Source organism: Phyllobates terribilis, unplaced genomic scaffold (assembly GCF_046119375.1).
Source record: "Phyllobates terribilis strain yellow unplaced genomic scaffold, ASM4611937v1 Scaffold_3__8_contigs__length_932513732, whole genome shotgun sequence".
Taxonomy (NCBI): Eukaryota; Metazoa; Chordata; class Amphibia; order Anura; family Dendrobatidae; genus Phyllobates; species Phyllobates terribilis.
This window is the reverse complement of record NW_027362763.1, coordinates 130,206,050-130,225,051: the sequence shown is the minus strand read 5'-3', so window position 1 is coordinate 130,225,051 and position 19,002 is coordinate 130,206,050. Positions and strand designations below refer to the sequence as shown.

Below are 19,002 nucleotides of genomic sequence, written 5' to 3'. Positions count from 1 at the left end.
AAAGTTGTGTGTCAAATATGACTTGCTGCTTGGGAGTTATGGTGGTGCCACCCAAGGAAATTGAAAAGTCAGGTATAGGTAGGTTAGTAGAGGGAGGAAAAATAAGGAGTTCAGTTTTGGAGAGATGCAGTTTCAGATAGAGGGAGGACATGATCTTAGAGACAGTGGACAGACAATCACTGGTATTTTGTATTAGAGTGGGGGTGATGTCAGATGAAGAGGTATATAGTTTGGTGTCATCAGCATAGACATGATACTGGAAACCAAATCTGCTGATGGTTTGTCCAATTGGGGTAGTATACAAGGAGAAGAGGAGGGGACCTAGGACTGATCCTTGTGGAACCCCGATAGTAAGGGGAAGATTAAAGGAAGAAGAGTTGGCAAAAGATACGGTGAAGGAGCGGTCAGAGAGATAGGAGGAGAACCAGGAGAGAGCGGTGTGTTCAATACTTTTTCCATGTGTCGTTTCTCATTATTGCAAATAACTTAATTTATGGAATCTATGATGATTTATTTGCCTGTGTGGATCGGTTGGGTTGTTACCGATATCTGGTGAGAATTTCATGTAACACCTTTAGAAATATATTTACTTAGAAAATGAGTGATGTGTTCAATACTTATTTCACGCAGTGTGTGTGTGTGTGCGCGTGCATATTACCAGCTCTACATGTCTGACAGCATTTCCATTCCAGTGTCAGTTGAATCCCAAAGTCCACCTCATTCTACTTAATGTGCTTCTGATTAGGTGATCACCTGAACCAAATCTTATGTAATGAGGGAAAGTATAAAAAAACACTGCTGTGGTCTTCACAATCCTCTTGCAATAGGACAAGCTGGATGGCAAAACAAGTGCTAGGAATAGCTCAAAAGTAATTTGAATGAAAAAATTACTTTTAACCATGCGAAAGAAGTTGAAAAGAAAATTCTTGATCGAGGAAAAGAAGGGCTCAATTCTGGCTTTACTAGCGGAGGGATATAGTGAGCGTCAAGACAGTAGTCCATTACAACAAGGTCAAGCAGCAGACATTGGGGATAACAAAGCTACAGACCGGCAGAGGGCGAAAGCGACTCTCCACTGACCGGGATGATCGTCATCTTATTCGAATGTCAGTCAGCAGCCGCAGGAAGACATCAAGTGACCTACAAAAGGAATGGCAAATGGCAGCTGGGGTGACGTGCACGGCAAGAACAGTTCCTACCTATCAGGCTCCTAGAGGCAGGCGTCAAGTCATGTAAAGCTAGAAAAAAGCCTTTCATCAATGAGAAGCAAAGGAGAGCCAGGCTGAAGATTGCCAAAGACCATAAGGATTGGACCATGAGGACTGGATTAAGGTAATCTTCTCTGATGAGTCTAATTTTCAGCTTTGCCCAACACCTGGTCGTCTAATGGAGACCTGGAGAGGCATACAAGCCACAGTATCTTGCATCCACTATGAAATTTGGTGGAGGATCGGTGATGATCTGGGGATGCTTCAGCAAGGCTGGAATTGGGCAGGTTAATATTTGTCAAGGACGTATGAATCAAACCGCATACAAGGTTATCCTTGAAAAACACTTGCTTCCTTCTGATCAGGCAATGTTCCCCAACTCTTAGGACTAGTTTTTCTAGTAGGACAATGCCCCATGCGACACAGCTAGGTCAATCAATGTGTGGATGAAGGAGCACCACATCGAGACCCTGTCATGGCCAGCCCAGTCTCCAGACCTGAACGCCATTGAAAACCTCTGGAATGTAATCAAGAGGAAGATGGATAGTCACAAGCCATCAAACAAAGAAGAACTGCTTACATTTTTGTGCCAGGAGCGGCATAAGGTCACCCAAAAGCAGTGTGAAAGACTGGTGGAAAGCAGCCAAGACACATGAAAGCTGCGATTAAAAATCATGGTTATTCCACCAGATATTGATTTCTGAACTGTTCCTGAGTTAAAACATGAGTATTGTTGTTTCTAAATGAATAAGAACTTGTTTTTTTTGATTATTTGAGGTCTGAAAGCACGGTGTTTCTTTTTTATTATTTTGACAATTTCTCATTTGCTGCAAATAAATATAAAATTTTTAGCTTTGAATTTCGGAGACATGTTGTCAGTAGTTTATAGAATAAAACAACAATCTACATTTTACTCAAAAATATACCAATAAAGAGAAAAATCTGAGAAAATTAAAATTTTGCAGTGGTCTCTTAATTTTTGTCAGATATATACGCATATACATGGTTCTCAGCATAAATGAGTACACCCCAACAGGTTTGTAAGGAAACCTTTAGTTTTCTTCTAGAATACCATACTACACAATACTCCCACAAATCTGTGAAACTGATGGCAAACAAGATTTGTTATTTTGCACACCCAAAGTAGTAAATTTTTCAAACAAATTTATTTAAGACCAGGTTGCAAAAATGAGGACACCTTAATAAAAGTCTTATGAGCAAAGCTAAAGTTTTGACTACAAAGTTCTAATTGATGAGTGTAAAAGTTCAAACAAAGAAAACCCCTTCCCTATTCATGCTGTCAGCAATGGCACCTTATGGAAGAGAAATGTCACCAGACCTGAGAAAGAAAATAATTTATTTACACAAGAAAGGTGAAGATTACAAAGAGATCAGCATACTGGAGCAAAAGTGATACAAAAATGAAACAAAGATGGAACTGCAAGCATCTCAAAGAGACATCAAGGCCAGACAGGGAAGTTAACACCTTAACAGGAGCGTCTTCTGATGTGAAGAGTTGAAGAAAATCGACATGCAAGCTCACTGCAAATAGCTAAAGAAGTAGAAAGACTAACCAAGGTGTGTTTCCTTTGACACAATATGGGGTACACTCCAGAGGAATCACATGCACATTTGTCATCCATGAAGGAAGCCTCTCCTATAACCCATGCACAAAAAGCCAGCCTACAATTTGTCAGGGCCAATGCTGAAAAAGATCAAAGATTAATGGGACTCTATACTCTGGAGTGATGAAACCAAGGTAAAAAGTTTTTGGAACTGATGGCTTCAAAACTGGATGGGTTCACAATGGTGAGGAGATCAAAAAAAATACATGGTGCCTACAGTGATACATGGTGGTGGCTTTATGTGAGACTGCATGATTGCTGCTAGTGTCGGGGAGCTACATTTCATTGTTGGTATCATGAATTCACAGATGTACTGCTGTATATTGAAAGAGAAGACAATGATCTCTTATGAAGCCCAGTGCAAAGATGGTGCTCCACCAAAGCAAGAGAAAAGGCAAGGTTATTAGTCCTCTGCATTAGCTCATAGAACACAGTGCCTAGAAGTAGACTCCTCTCAATGAGGTCCATAGATCCTAATTTAGAATTTGGAAAGGGCAACCTTTTTAAATGAAAATAAGGATGTTCTGCATTGCCTTTCCTCTTGGTTAAAGAAATTCTAAAATGTGTAGCACAAGATAACCATCTTTTGAAAAAAAAAAAATAACCAACATTTTTTTTTTTTGCTATTCTGTCGTGAGAGGTTTATGCTACAACTATCTATGTATGGTCAATGAATGTTGAGAGTTTAGCCATCTTGTCACGCTAATATGTTGAATTTGTAACTTGCTAAATTCAAGTTTTACCAAAATTCGAATAACGTTAAGAGTGCTGCGCGCCCTCACAAATCGCATTATGAATTTTTTTTTAAACAAATAACTTAACGATGAGGTTACCTTTTTGTCTGGCCATGAAGCTTTCAAAACGGCCTGGGTTCTGAAAAATACAAGCAGCTTGCTGTCCTCATCACTCAGATTAAACGCTTGTTCCATAATCTGTAGAACGTCGATTCTGGGTTTCACCGGTAGAGAATCATCGCCACAGAATGGCCGTAACCACTCCAAGAGGTCGTCGGAGGAGACAAGCTTCTCCCTGTAAAATAAAAATGGACAACTAAAATTTTGAATTCAAGAAATTCTGGGGCAAATTTACAAAAGTTAGGGATCCGACAGACGTTTGTCAAACCTGGTCTGAGCATAGACCGCAATGCACACACTGGCCGCGGGTCTCCTAACCTGAGAGTGACGGCTTCATATATTTCTTTGAGACTGCCAAGCTCAGGTCGGGAGACCCGCGCACAGTGGTCCATGCTCGGACCGATATGGGAAAAAACCTCCGCTCACCAATGGTCCATGTAAACCTGCAGCTCGTGATAAGTAGCCGTGGAAGGTTGCCAGACCCTTCTCAGGTCAGACAGTTGCACATACGGTTGCTCTCAGGTTAACAGGTCCATACCCTCTATCGGCCTTCACAGTTGCTTACACATTTAACTGGGTCAGATCCTGGGTATTTTGGACTTCAGGACCAGATACAGTTTAGTCCTTTTTATTCATATAATTTTGGGCTACCAATGTGACAAATACAGGTTTTGTACAGAAAAAATATCCACTCCAGACATATCCCAAAGAAGAGCAGCACCCAATAATAGTGGCCCTATGACAGGGATGTAGTGTGCAGCTCAGGGGCCACATATAATGTCATTCTGAGAAGCCCTCAACCATTGGATCACATCGTTTTTAGATGACAAAAGGATGTGGAGCAGAAACTAGCGGGTATGCGTAATAACTAATGGCGCACTATTTATCCATCTTTGAAACACTAGATATCCTGACACCTCCACTAGACGAGGCCATTGTCATTGAAGCTTTAAAGCGAACCCGCCAGTTAAAATGTACCAAGGAAAACTGAATAGGTCAAGGAAACACATTTCCAATGATATCTATACAGTTAGGGATCCCTTACACCATAATTCATGTTTTAATCCTATTTAATCAAGTGCACTGGTTGGTGTATCTGTGCACTTGCAGCTCTTTGCTCCTATTTTCTTCTCCCCACCGATGTAGCCCTGGCTTTTTGATTGACAATGGAGATACATCAGAAATGTCCTAGAAGGTCACACGTCTTTTACTGCGGCTTCTAAGAGTAAATCTGACAATGTGGCCCTTGGCCCAGAACAGGTTGTGAACCCCGGCCCTAAAGGAACCTCTCAGCAGTATTTACATTGGGATGAAGTAGTATGGCTGTAAGGGCACTTGACCCACCCAAAAATAATGTCCAGTCAAGAAAAATGTAGTGTAGGTCATATGCAAATCAAGTATGAAGTGCACTGTGGGCGTGTGACTGAAATTACATAGCTTCTTCCAAGTGCACCTTTAGCTTGATTTGCATATGGCTTTTACTCTAGATTTTCTGATAACTGCCACATCGAATCTCTGCAAAATAGGTATTTTTTTTTTGTGGGACAAACAGCGCCTATACAGCTCTACCAGTATAACCGTATGTAAAATGTGCAAACCGGTTCTCTTCATAAACCTGATGTTGCACGTTCTGATCTGTTCATGTTGTTCCCCATGGCTGTGTGTCTACTACACAGGCTCAGTCCTTCTCAGCCCTTATCCACATGCATGTCACTTGACAAACGGTAAGGTTTTAAATATTAGAGTTAGGACCGTCCAGATTAGGGTCACCATGAAGTGGTGGGATGGTTTATGCATTTTTTTTTACCAAAATTATGTTAACTAAGTACTCTATATTATTATTTTCATGCAACACTGCTGTTTATTTACTGCAGGGCATTTGCTTATTGTGTTTCTGCCTTTTTATTTTTCTGCTTACTGGCCAGTGTGAACATGCACTTACATGCTGCATGTACACCTACTTATATCCCAGTTCATTTCTTTATGTTCTGATCTGTTTTCACAATAACTTTATACAGGACATGTGTTTCGCTATATATTATCTTGAACATTAAAAGCCTCTGAATAAAGTGATGAATGTGCTCAGCCAGAACTGCATTCAGCCCCTTTGAGCAGCGAGCTTGTGAATCTTCTGTCACCGCAAAGTGCGTCTTGTATGACACATGCTACACTCCACTGATTACAAGGGTCTCCAGAGTAAACAAACCATTTATGCCGGAATCCTATACAACAATCAGATGGTTTCCCCGCACCGCCTGAGCCTTCTGTGCTTGTCCTAGAGATACCTAGAGGGACATTGTTCTGGGATCAGATATAACCTTGGTGATGACTATCCACTCTGAAGTGCAATAATTAAGTTCCTATGTTCTCCTGTGGTTTTTGCAAACTGTGAGGCAGCCAATTCTCCCACTGATGACAGCAGGCGCCGCAAGTGTGGCAGATACGATACAGCCGAGGAATGGGCTTGGTAACCTGCTTGCTCTGTGAATGTGCAGTGACATGCTGCAAGCACACAAGACAGGCTGTCTTATTTCACTCTGAGCAGAATCGGCTTATAGATTAGTTGTTTAAGGCTACGGTTTGAGATAACTGTGATAACGGTGCGATGGTCCATTTTACACCATTTGTCTAGTATTTCCCCTCACCGTGTCATCAGGCTTAGGGCTCATTCAGAAGTCTGTTTTGTTTTTTTTTGGACGGGTGCTAGCTGTGCTTTTCACGGATAGCTCTTGTACCTACAATAATGAAAGGGGTCATCTACATGTTCATGATTTTTCAAGGACCGAGCAATCCATGCAAAATCGCGGAGACAACTCCACTTTTTGTCCAACTCTCGGATGAAACTTGGTAATGCAAGTCAAGGGGTCCATGAAAAACATTGTTCTGCACTTTGCATCCGATTTTCAAGGACTGTTTTATAGGAGAAGGTGGAGAAAAAATTTTTTTCAAGAGCTAGAAAAACGGACGAAGCTCGGACGAAACGTCTTCCTTTTTTCTCATATGTGAACAAAAAAACTTTATGTGTGAATGAGCCTCATTTGCAAAAGGAAGAACAAATAAAGGCCACTGAAGGTTTCTCAAGTAGCTCTTAGAAACCGGAACAAGCGGACCCCAAACGGATGCCATTTGTGTGCTGTTTTTTGTTAACTGACCTATTCACTTGAACAGCTGAGTTTTCGCTACAAAATGGACCAAAGTAGAACATGCTTGCTGTAGTTTTATGCTGTTTGGGCAGTGCTAAAGCCAGATTCATCAAGACCTGCGTTTTTCTCACTGGTCTTGAAGAGAGTGCATGCTGCAGTCAGAAGCCTCTTTGTGAATCTGGAGCATCCATCAAGTGCCATGCGCCTCTGGACACCAAGACCAAGCCAGGACTGGAGTGAGATACCTGGGGTACTGAACGCCACAGCTTGTCATGAATTAAACGAACTTTGGCGTCATGCCCCATCTCCACTAATTTCGGCGAAGCTGGGAGAAACTTGCGTGAAAATGGCCAGTCGCAACTTTGAGTTGCATTCAAATTTTGCAACTTTTCATAGCTTTTACGCCAGAGTTCTGGCGTGAAAGATTTGATGAATCGGGCCCTAAGGCCTGTGCTTTCCAACTATTTTCAATGTTTAAAAGGAGCGTTCTTTTCTTTTATACCTTAATGAATATAGGTGTTCTATGCATAAATTTAGCATAGATCAGAAATCATAGCTGCATAATAAGTAAAAGACACTCCCGGTGTAAATATGAAAAACTCAGTGTCACGGGTGTATCAAGTGTGATAGACAGTCGCTCTGGATCTGGCTGCAGAAGGTCACTGCGCTTGGCATTGCAGATGCCTTCTTGATCCTCTCATCTCTGTAGTGTAGGGATATCCTTCTCCCTTTAGGACCCAGCAGCGACCTTCACCTTCTGCTGCTAATTGAAACACCCTTGCTTGGTAGTTAAAAACTCTCAGTGTCTCTAGAGAGTCGCCGGTGATAGTTCTATGTTCCTCTGTCCATGCCTGGAGTACTAGTAGTCAGCTAGTTTCTTCTTGGACTTCCTTTGGAGGACAGTTGGCGTGATATCTCTGGTGCCTTCTCAAGCTACCTAGGCCTAGCTCCTGGGAGAGTCAGGGATTAGGTTTCCTGCTCGGTGATAGGTGTGGAACCTATATAGGGAAGATAGGGTAGTCAGGGTGATATTAGATCCGCCTAGGGGCCTCCACTCCCCCTTTACCTAGTTGTTGGGCTCCCTCCCCCCTCATTGTACACTTGTTCCATCCCTCACCTTGTGTGACATGTGAGTTAGGTCCAATGATGATGAGATGGTATGTTATGGGTAGCTAGTGGGAATTGGGACTCCCAGATTCCCCCCTTTTTTTTTTTACAAGGACACTTGATCTCTAGTTATGTATTTTGGCCTCGGTAGCTCAGAGCTCTTACAATCTGATGTTTAGCACGACCTTGGCATTTAGGATCGCCCGCATTTTACAGAGCTTGGGACATAAATGCTCCATATACGGGAAGCTCTTGGCGATAATACATACTTATAGAAGGATGAGTCAATAAATAATAGACCATTAACCATCATATCCAGCTGGGCATTCTACTAATTTGCCAACAAGAGAAGACAGGTTGAGTATTTCCATCATCTCTATGTGGAACTTACAGCAAACAAGAATGTTATTCAAATGGCAAATTATCATAATTCCATTTAATCTTACAGGATGATATATTTACAAAGCCTACAGACAGAAAGAAAGGGGGAGATATGTCTATAGCTGACATGATGTGAGGGAATAAAAGCACCAGAGCGGTGATAGAAATCACAGTCCTCATTAATTCACGATGCCCTTCCATCTAAACCAGGTTATTCTTATACGTTATGTGGTCGGAGTACTGACCTTTAACAGAGATAAATGTGATGGCATCTATAAACTCTACCATCGTTCTGCAGATGTGTCTACACTAATTCACTAAACCGTAACATGACTGCTGCAACGTAATGGAAGTGGACTGTCACCGCACAACAGACAAAGGTTGGCACGGCACAATGAACATGGGCTGTTATGGCAAAATGGACAAACTGTCCCGGCACACTAGATGAAGACCGTCTTGGCACAATACACGTGGGCAGTCATGGCACAATAGACTAGACAAGGGTTGTCATGACACAATATAAGTGGTCTGTCACAGCACAACAGACAAAGGCTGGCACAACACAATGAACACGGGCTGTTATGGCACAATGGACAAACTGTCCGTCACACTAGACTAGGGCTGTTATGGCACAATAGACGTCGGCTGTCACAGCACAATAGAAGCAGGCTGTGACGGCTCCATAGACACGGGCTGTTGCAGCACAATAGACACAGACTGTCGCAGCACAATGAACATGGACTGTCCCGGCACATTACATGAGGACCATCATGGCACAATAGAAGCGGGCTGTTACCGCATGATAAACGCGAGATATCACAGTACAATAGACTCAGACTGTTCCGACACCATAGAAATTAACTGTCCTGGAACATTAGACGAGGACTGTCATTTAATAATAAACACCGGCTCTCATGTCATTAAAGAAAATTGTGCATCCATTGGCCCGCTGTGTGCTGCCGAAACCTCAGCCGCAACAGGTTAAGTTGTTCTATAACAGGTTCCCGGTGTTCAACTCTTTTTCTCGAGTTCCATTTAGATAATTCTCTCCCTCTTGTACTTCACACAGGCAGAGACTATTTCCCGCCATGATTTTCACAGTACAACAGACGCAGACTTATGAAACCTAACACCCATAGAAGCACGATAGATGCGGACTGTCACAGCACAACATACGAGGAATGTCAGAGAATAATATACACGGACTGACACAACATGATATATGCAGACATATGCGGCTTAATAGTCATGGAGTGGAGAAGAACAACAATTTATCCTTTCCTGAGGTTCCATTCAGATAATACTCTCTGTTGTACTTTTCGTAGGTTATGACTTTTTTTACCCCCTTATTTTGTAAGCTTAGTTGCAAATGTATCACCAGAAAGTAAAAACGTTGCAATTTTGTAGTGCTTGCATTTTAAGGGGTTTTAGTTATTTTAACATGTACTTCATAGACCGTCATCTACAAGTGAGACTTTTGCATTTTCTAATGTACAAGGGTGACTACTAGTGTTGAGCGAGTATGATCTATTAAGCCTTTCGCCGAGTATGCTCGGGCCGAGCTCCGAGTATTTACAGCTGCTCGGTGATATGGTTAAATCGCTCCCGTGTGCATGATTTGCAACTGTTTGACAGCTTTATTACATGGGAGGAATGTCTATTTCTTACACATTCCTCCCATGAAATAAAACTGTCAAACAGTTGCAAATCATGCACACGGGAGCGATTTAACCATATCACCGAGCAGCTGTAAATACTCGGAGCTCGGCCCGAGCATACTCGGACAGAACATACTCGCTCAACACTAGTGACTACGAAAGTAATACCTCTAATCTTATAGGGTTGACCTACGACTGAGCTGGATGTTAGTGGTATTTTAGTAAAGGTTAAACATTACCATTAATATCCTGTTCATTTCGTTGCCATCCTACAGATAGCATCTTAGGGCAGCATCTGAGGGGCAGCCTACCAAAAAAGGAGTCTCACACAGATGTGCATACGAAACATGGGTGTGTCATTGGATTCTTACATGCCAGAAACAATTGCACCCATTGACATCCATCGGCACTTGCTGAAGGTTTACAGAGAGGATACAGTGGATGTGAGCACGGTGAGACGGTTGGTGGTGCGTTTCAAAAGTGAAAAAAGTTATGTCAAAGACAAGACACGTTCTGGGAGTCCATGAGTCCATACACGGCTGTCAACCTTCAAACCGACGAGCGCCTCGATCTGCTCATGAGTCATCGGTGGATTGCGACAAGTCAGCAGTGTACAAAGCTTAATGTTGGCTTTCATGCATTGGCATAGAAATTGGCAACGTTGGGTTATCGGAAAGTTTGTGCCAGGTGGGTTCTGCCAATGCTTACATGGTAACAGAATCTGTCAGGTCCTGCTGGACCAATGAGCCCAGTGCAAAATGTGGCTGGCTGGTCCTACCACATCCACCATGTAGTCTAAGTTTGGTGCCTTCAGAACTTACATATCTTTCTGTCAATAAAAAATGGATTAAGCAGGCAACATTTTCCAGACATTGGCGCAGTCATCACAGGTATATATATAAAAAAAGTGGCTTGCCTATATGCTGGTTCAGATTTTTACGAGCGCAGCATGCAAGCTCTTATTCAACGTTGGCAAAAATACATAACGAATGGTGTTGACTATGTGGGAAAATGAATTGAGGAGGCTGAAATCTCGCTCTATTCAACGGTGCTATGCTCTCTGTATCGTCGTAGTTTCCATGTAAATGAACAGGCATTACTTTTGGATCAGAACTTGTGGCACCTGTTATTTCTTGTAAAATAAAATGATTATATTAGTCAGAAATAAGCATCTCGGAGGCACAAGTGTGAATATTAAATCTATGTATCTGACTATTTATGGCCCATTGGCCTACAGAAAAAATCTGAGGATCCTCAGGGGAGGGGATTAAAAAAGAAATATATATATATATTTCAGAATATGACATCACATTTATAGTATTTTGAGCTGTGAAACTATTTTCATACTTTTTTTTTTTTGTTTGGTTTTAATTAATCAAACTTCTATTAAAGCCACATGATAAATCATTTAAATCGTCTCTCGAGAACCAGGGCTCGTAAAATAATTATTTCTGTGATGACAGCAAGACGACAACATTTAATACTTGAAAACGATGGCTGTATGGGGACCCAACCCACCATCTGGACGTGAATGAGGAACGACACTGTGCGTGTGATATAATGCACCATTACAGCCGGCACAATATGCTCAAAGATCAGTAAAAGAGAATACAGCGGGGAGTTGGTCGAAGGAAAATGTTATTCTTATTGTTGTTTCAAGGAAAATGCATAATCTGCTGGATATCAATAGAATTGAATAATGCAACAAAAAAAATGTGAGCTGAGAAAAATACAAGACACAAATTTTTGTTTAGCTACCTAACCGGGCTTCAACTTTACATTCAGTTGTGAGATTAAAAATCATATGTACGTCACTACGTATAGATGGCGGTTTTAGGATAAAGTTGTGATTTGCGACTGTAGCTTAGCTGCAGTGCCTACAGAAAGTCTAAGGTAGTCTAAGACACACCCCCTTCTCATGATTGGTTCAGACTGCTGCTCTTCCCCGCCCCTGCAGATCGGCCTTCTCAGATTGAATGACGTAATAAGTCTAGAACAAGCACAAGCACAAAATACATTATCTGTGGAGAATTTAACAAGCATTTTTTTGTGGAAAGAAAAATTGCAATTTTTTGCCATTTTACTCTCCTCTTGCAACTTATAAAAACTGTATTGGAAACTGGACATGGTTAGAAAGGGAAATAGGATTTAAAGGAAATCAGTCAGTAAGATTAACCACCAAACCAAATTTATGGACATACAGGTCTTTGAAATGCAAATTCATTGACACCTTTATATCTTCTATCTGTTGCTGTGTTCCCAAGTTAATTTGCATGTTTATTCATATGTAAATGAGGTGTTAAGTGCCACTGGCATGTCAGCACTTAAGAAGACACTGCCTTCCGAGGTTGTTTACCTCCCCAGAACCAACCTCTTTAGCTTGATTCATAGCTCACTCTCTGATTTCTATTTCTGGCGCCTGATATCACATAGACAGTACTCTACCAATCAAGCTAAAGAGGCTCAAGCTGGGTGGGGAAAAGAACCTAAGAGGGCAGTTATTCCTGTCATGCCCAGAGCACTTAACGTAACATTTGCATATGAATGAAACTGCTAATTACTTGGGAATGCAGCAACAGATAGAAGATATAAAGGTGTCAATGGAGTGACATTTCAAAGTTGCATGCCCATGTATGCTGTTTGGGGGCTTGGGGAGTGGGAAGTTTTTTATCTTACCGACAGATTCTTTAAGGCAAATTTATAAACTGTGATATTTTAAAAAGTCGACTTTCTCCCTCCAGTAGGAAAGAGTGTCGGGGGGATAAAAATAAATGAATATATTTCAGCTTTAGAAGTGTTAAAAATCAACTTTGATGAATTTGGCACAAATAATGGTCACGTACCCTCAAGTAAAACAGACTTCAAGAAATCCTCTTGTGATAAATTGTTCCCTTCAAATGGAAAAGATAAAAAAAAAAAAAAAAAAGGCCGCCAGTTGTCACAGCAATAAAATGCGTAAGGTTCTCTTTAAAAAAATGTCCATTCTACTAGGGGAGTTCTAAAATCTTTGCTAGGTGATAATGGAATTTCTATGCTTCTTCCTACATTCCAGACAGTTTGAGAGGAAAGCCTGGCATGATGCAGCTTGTGTATGACACCTTGTTTGATCCGGTTTAGAATTATTTATAAGATTATTTATTATTAACATGGTGTAAAGTGTAAAAATCAGAGCAGATTTCAGGATGTAAGGATAGGACATATTACACGGTCTTGCTGAGACAGCAATCAGCCTACACGCCGGGGACAGCTACAGCCCCTGGGGGCACTGACTGATGACATTACACATTTCGACACATTTTGTTTTTAAAGTGAACAATCCTAAACTTCTATAATCGCTGCCTTATAAAAGTAAATTGTACATATAAATATATCACAGGGTTAAGAATATTTAACCAGATCAACCCATGGGGCGTCACTGCCACGTTTATAGATAAAGTAGTGGCCAAGAGTGACGCAATTTTTTTTATTTTTATTCCAGCCTTGGCTTTTATAGTGGAAATTTGCATTGACTCTACATGATCAAATGAAAAATTCATTCCTTGATATGAAGATTAACTTAAAAGGGTAGTCCGAAACTAAGACTGATTTTCATCCTAAAGGTATATTTATTTTAATAATATAAATAGTTTTTCTAATATGGTTTAATTAAAAAGTCCCGAACCTTCCCTCTCTAATCTAATTACTAAGTTATATATATATTTTTTTACTTATTTCCATTTTGATAACACTTCATTTGAGAATCCCCAGTGCATGCTGGTAAACTCAAACGGGATATCTTCAGGAGGCAAAGGCTGCGGTCACTGCACAGAGCTTCTGTCCCCACCTTGAAATGAAGCATCATTAGTAACATCCGTTTCAGCGGCAGGGCTATTTCCTGCTCTATTAAGCATGTGTGGGTTGTCAATTCCAAAGCATGCTCAGTACCAGCTCTCTTGTCACTGTGAAATATTCTGTTTAATGCGCAGTGACAGTGCGCTCCCTCGCCAGTTGCTGGCTCTAATTTGAAGTGATGAGCCAGCAACAGAGAGCACTGACAATGTGCACTGTAAGGAGAGAACAAACCTCGTCCCTGAAAGTGATGTCTGGTCCCTTCTAATTAGAACCAGTGAGTGAGTGCACTGTCACTGCGCATTGAGAAGAATATTGCACAGTAAGAAGCTGTAATGAGCATACATTAGAATTGTAAACTGACACATGCTCAATAGAACAGGGACTAGCCCACTCCCCGAAATAGACATCACTGGTGACACTCCGTTTCAGGGTGGAAGCAGCGGCTGCAGCAGTGGCCATAGCCTCTGCCCCCTGATGACGTTCCGTTTTAGTATCCCACAGCATGTGCTGAGGAGTCTCAAAAAAAAAAAAAAAAAAACAACTAAAAACAAAGTAGTTAGATTAGAAAGGGAAGGGTAGGGACTTTTTAATTAAACCATAAGAAAAACTATCATATTATTAGAATAAATAGAGAGACATTTAGGATGAAAATAAATATTAGTTTTGGACCACTCCTTTAATTACACAAACATTCCCACTGAATTTCAACCTTGCCACAAAATGACCTGTTTACATCATTTTGGTGATCGTTGGCTCAAGAGAAAGCGTTAACAAGAACAAGGCAGCTGATATTACTGTCATGCTAATTGAATTATAAGGAACAGATTGGTTGCTGTAAAAGGGAGTTGGTGCTTGAAATAATTTTCTTCTTCTGTTAAAGGGAACGTGTCACGTCCTAGTTGCTATGTACACTGCCCCATTGGTTTGTTAGTGATGCAATGTGCATCACTAACCAGCTGTTTTCATGAAAATCGGTGGCAGTATAATGATTTTATAATGTTTTATATAATTTGTCCTACCTGCTCGTATTCAGTCATAGGGGTGTGATTCTCAGATTCAGTCATGGGCGGCATCGCATTCAGTCACTGCTGGCGCCGCCCATGATATTTGAATACTGCTCCTGGCAAGCGCTATGTTTGTTGGGCGCATGCACATTTGCACACGTCGGGCAGCTGGTCCGGCAGGTGAGCACTGAGGCTGAGTTTTTACCAGCTTCAGTACGCACGCGCTGTGACCTGTGGCTCCCGCCGCGTGCGCAGTCAATGTATCTTGTAGTCACCGCATGCGCAGCGACACTGCAGCAGTGACCACACGATACATTGCCTGCGTCGGGAGCCACAGGTCACAGCGCGTGCGCAGTGAAGCTGCTAATCAGCCTCAGTGCGCATGCGCCGGACGTGTGCAAATGCGCATGCGCCCAACAAACATAGCGTTTGCCAGGAGCAGTATTCAAATGTCATGGGCGGCGCCAGCACAGACAATGCGGTGCTGTCCATGACTGAATCTGAGAATCACACCCTATGACTGAATACGAGCAGGTAGGACAAAGTATATAAAATTTTATAAAATCATTATACTACCACCGATTTGCATGAAAACAGCTTCTTAGTGATGCACATTGCATCACTAACAAACCAATGGGGGCAGTGATTAAAGTAACTAGGACGTGACAGGTTCCCTTTAACCATGGTTAATTCCAAGGAAACACATGCAGTCATCATTACTTTGCATCAAAAAGACTTAACAGGCAAGGACATTGCCGCTTATAAGATTGCCCCTAAATCAACCATTTATCGGATCAACAAAAACTTAAATGAAAGGTTTAAATGCTTTGAAGAAGGCTTCAGGGCACCCAAGAAAGTCCAGCAAGTGCCAGGACTGTCTACTAAAGACAATTCAGCTAAGGGATCGTTTCAATACCTGTGCAGAGCTTGCTCATTAGTGGCAGCAGGCAAGTGTCAGGGAATATGCACTACAGTGAGGCGAGGGCATTTATAGGCTGGTCTGGTGTCAAAAAGGGCAGCAAATAAGCCACTTCTCTCAAAGAAGAACACCAGGAACAGAATGAAATTCTGAAGGTAGTACAGATATTGAACTGCAGATGACTGGGATAATGATATTTTCTCTGATGAAGCCCCTTCAGACTGTATGGGACAGCTGGAAAAATGATTGTCGGGGTAAGAAAAGGTGAGCGCTACCATGAGTCCTGTGTCATGCCAGCAGTAAAGCACCTTGAGAATATTCATGTGTGGGATTGCTTTGCACCATTGAGGGGGCTCACTCATGAATAGAGAATTGGATCTCCTCCTCCTCCAAGAGCGACTTCTCCTAACAATTCAGGAGCAATTTAGTGATGAACAATACTATTCCAGCCTGATGGAGACCATGTTAGAAGGCAAAAGTGATAACTCTGTGAACAAAACCGTTACATTTTTCTGTCCGTGGCCAGGAAACTGCCCAGATCTCAATCCCATTGAGAAAGGTGGGAGGAGTAACAAAAAACACAGAAATTGTGATAAACTCCAAGCATTAGACAAGAATGGGTCATCAGTCAGAATTTGGCCAAGAAGCAAATATTCAGCTGCCGCAGAAGGACAGGAGTCATGGAAGATAAGGGACAACTCTGTAAATATTGAATCTTTCCATAAACGATGTATTTGTGAATAAAAGTTTAAAAACTTATTAAATGCTGATAATTGTACGGAGGTAACCATAGACACATCTGACTAAAAGATCTAAAAACAGTGAAGCAACAAACATTGTGAAAGCCAAAATTTATATCAGTCTCAAATCTTTTGGCCACGACTGTACACACTAATTTGACAAATGTATTGGGACAACCCTATTAGTTATTGAATTTAGTTTTTTATTCTGTTCCACATCCACAGGTATATAAAATCCAGCCCCATAAAATCAAAATATATATTTTCCCTGTTGCAAAAAGTTAAAATTGATCCACAGTCCAGATAGACACAGCAACGCATCTAGAAAGCGCACGCTGCGTTCTTTATCAGAGCTGCACAAGTTATTTATATGGCTACACGCCAATGAGAATACAAGAAGAGGTCACATAGACAATGCACTAAGACACACACAAATAGCAATAAAATAAATAAAGCAAAAAGAAAAAAATCAAACTAGTACGGTATATGAAAAGAAATAACCCAGGGTTGGACATATGTTAATAATGAAACATTCGTTCTTGGCGCATATTTAGTCCATTCAGATGGCATGTGTTTAAATTATACATCCAGAACGCCTCCGGGTCAAGTAGACGCCTTCTGAAGCCTCTCGGGCTTGCCAATATCCACTTCCACTTGAACGTCGTGCTTCAAAACGCCTAGAGCCTGGTGAGCTGGTTTATTTTTACTTTTGCACTTATTTGTGCTTTTCAGGAGTTGATCATGATTCCAAGTTAAAGGCGATCTCGAGATCTCAATGCTTCAGAAAAACAAGACATTTTGGAGATTTGTAGCTTCCACCTTTGTGGGAACAGTTTGGAGGAGGCACTTTTCTGTTCCTCATGACTGTGCCTCTACACAAGATCCACAAAGGCAAGGTTGGGGAAGCTTGGTGTGGAAGAACGTGACACCATCCAACACCTTTGAAATTAACTAGAATGGAGACTGTGAAACCATCTGTCTCCTCCAACATTTTCTGAATGAAAAGGCAAAAATTCCCAAAGGTATCACCATAATCTTAAAGAAAGTCTTCCCAGAAGAGTCTAGGCTGTTGAAGCTGTCAAAGAGAAGACCACCTCCATATTAATGCCTATGGATTTACAAAGGGCTGTCATAAAAAGCTCCTGTAGGTAGACTGTGTAGTGGCCAATAATTTATCCATAATATAGTGTCTCACTTGGGATTCTATCCATAAACATAATCTACAAACAAATATTAGGTCATTTTTGACCCAAAAATGAATATAAAGCCTAGAGGTGACAACAAGGGGTCAGAAAGTCCACGTGCTTAGTATCGGAACACTAAATTTGAAAGATTTAGCAAAAAATTAGGGACACTTGTCCATATGCTCCTGCCAATTCATTCGATCTTCCCATTCATGAGATTAAACTACAAACACAATGGATTTGAGAAAAGGGGAATGCGTCTGATCACAGTTGGTTCTCAAAAAACAATTCCGGAAAGAAATATATAAAAAAATAGAGACAAAAAATATATAAAAGGTAAAAAAAAATGAACAGATTGTTGCATCGACACCTTTGCAGTCCTTTGACTACTCTAACTCCCAACAGATCAATCTTCAGCACTTTTGTTTTGTTTTTATTCTTTTTACGATTTTATATGGTGATTATGGGTCAAGAGTTTGGGCACCAAATCAATGGAGTCTGTTTGAATTGTCTAGGAAACACTTGCTTCACAAACCCCAGATTCTCACCATAGGGAATGTTGTTTGCCACTCAAGCAATTTGTCAATAGCCTAAAAGTACAAAATAATCTCCATTTTAATGAGTAAAGAAACACCAGACAGACAACAGATAAAGATGAGCAGAGAATGTCAACCACCTGTATATAATTGAAACAATGACATTTCTAAATGCGCCAGGATGAGCAATCAACATGAAATATGACTACATGCGAAATTGACTGTAATGACGGAGTAAAGGCCACAACAAAAAACATTAACGGTAAGAATAAAACATTTCTCTAAGTGTATGTTCACACTGCGGGGTTTTTTTATGCGGATTTTGAAGCAGATCTGGTTAAAAATAGACATCAAAGATGATTCAAAGCAGTTTTTGATGTGGATTTGCTAAAAATAGAATTAGACTTACCGGTAATTCGGTTTTTAATAATCCACCACGACAGCCCACTGGAGGATATCACCCGACCCTAACAGGGACAGGAAACACAAAAAGGTCAAATAGCCCCACCCGCATCCGCCTCTCAGTGTTATTATAAAGGACCACAAGAGTCTGAATGCTTCAAATTACATTTATTTTTCACTGATGGGATAATGTGAGAAATAATAAAGTTAGGGGAGGGAATTACCCGTGATGTCGTGGTGGGATATTAGAAACTGAATTACCGCTAAGTCTAATTCTATTTTCTCTAATATTCCCCCACGACAGCACACCGGAGGAATACCCAAGAGTAATGTTTAGGGGGGGGGGGGGGGAACAATAGCCTGGAGAATCTTCCTCCCAAAGGCGAAGTCTTTAATGGACATTAAATATA

At 41.1% G+C, this 19,002-nt stretch overlaps 1 protein-coding gene across 2 annotated transcripts in view; it reads right to left on the bottom strand.

The window, feature by feature from the left end:
* The window catches only part of NBAS (NBAS subunit of NRZ tethering complex), a 760,680-nt gene that overhangs the window by 136,995 nt on the left and 604,683 nt on the right, over positions 1-19,002 (bottom strand). For both annotated transcript variants that reach the window (XM_073674140.1, XM_073674141.1), the window contains exon 48: positions 3,667-3,862. In XM_073674140.1, the coding sequence (XP_073530241.1) occupies positions 3,667-3,862 (196 nt within the window). The remainder of the gene's footprint in view (positions 1-3,666; positions 3,863-19,002) is intronic.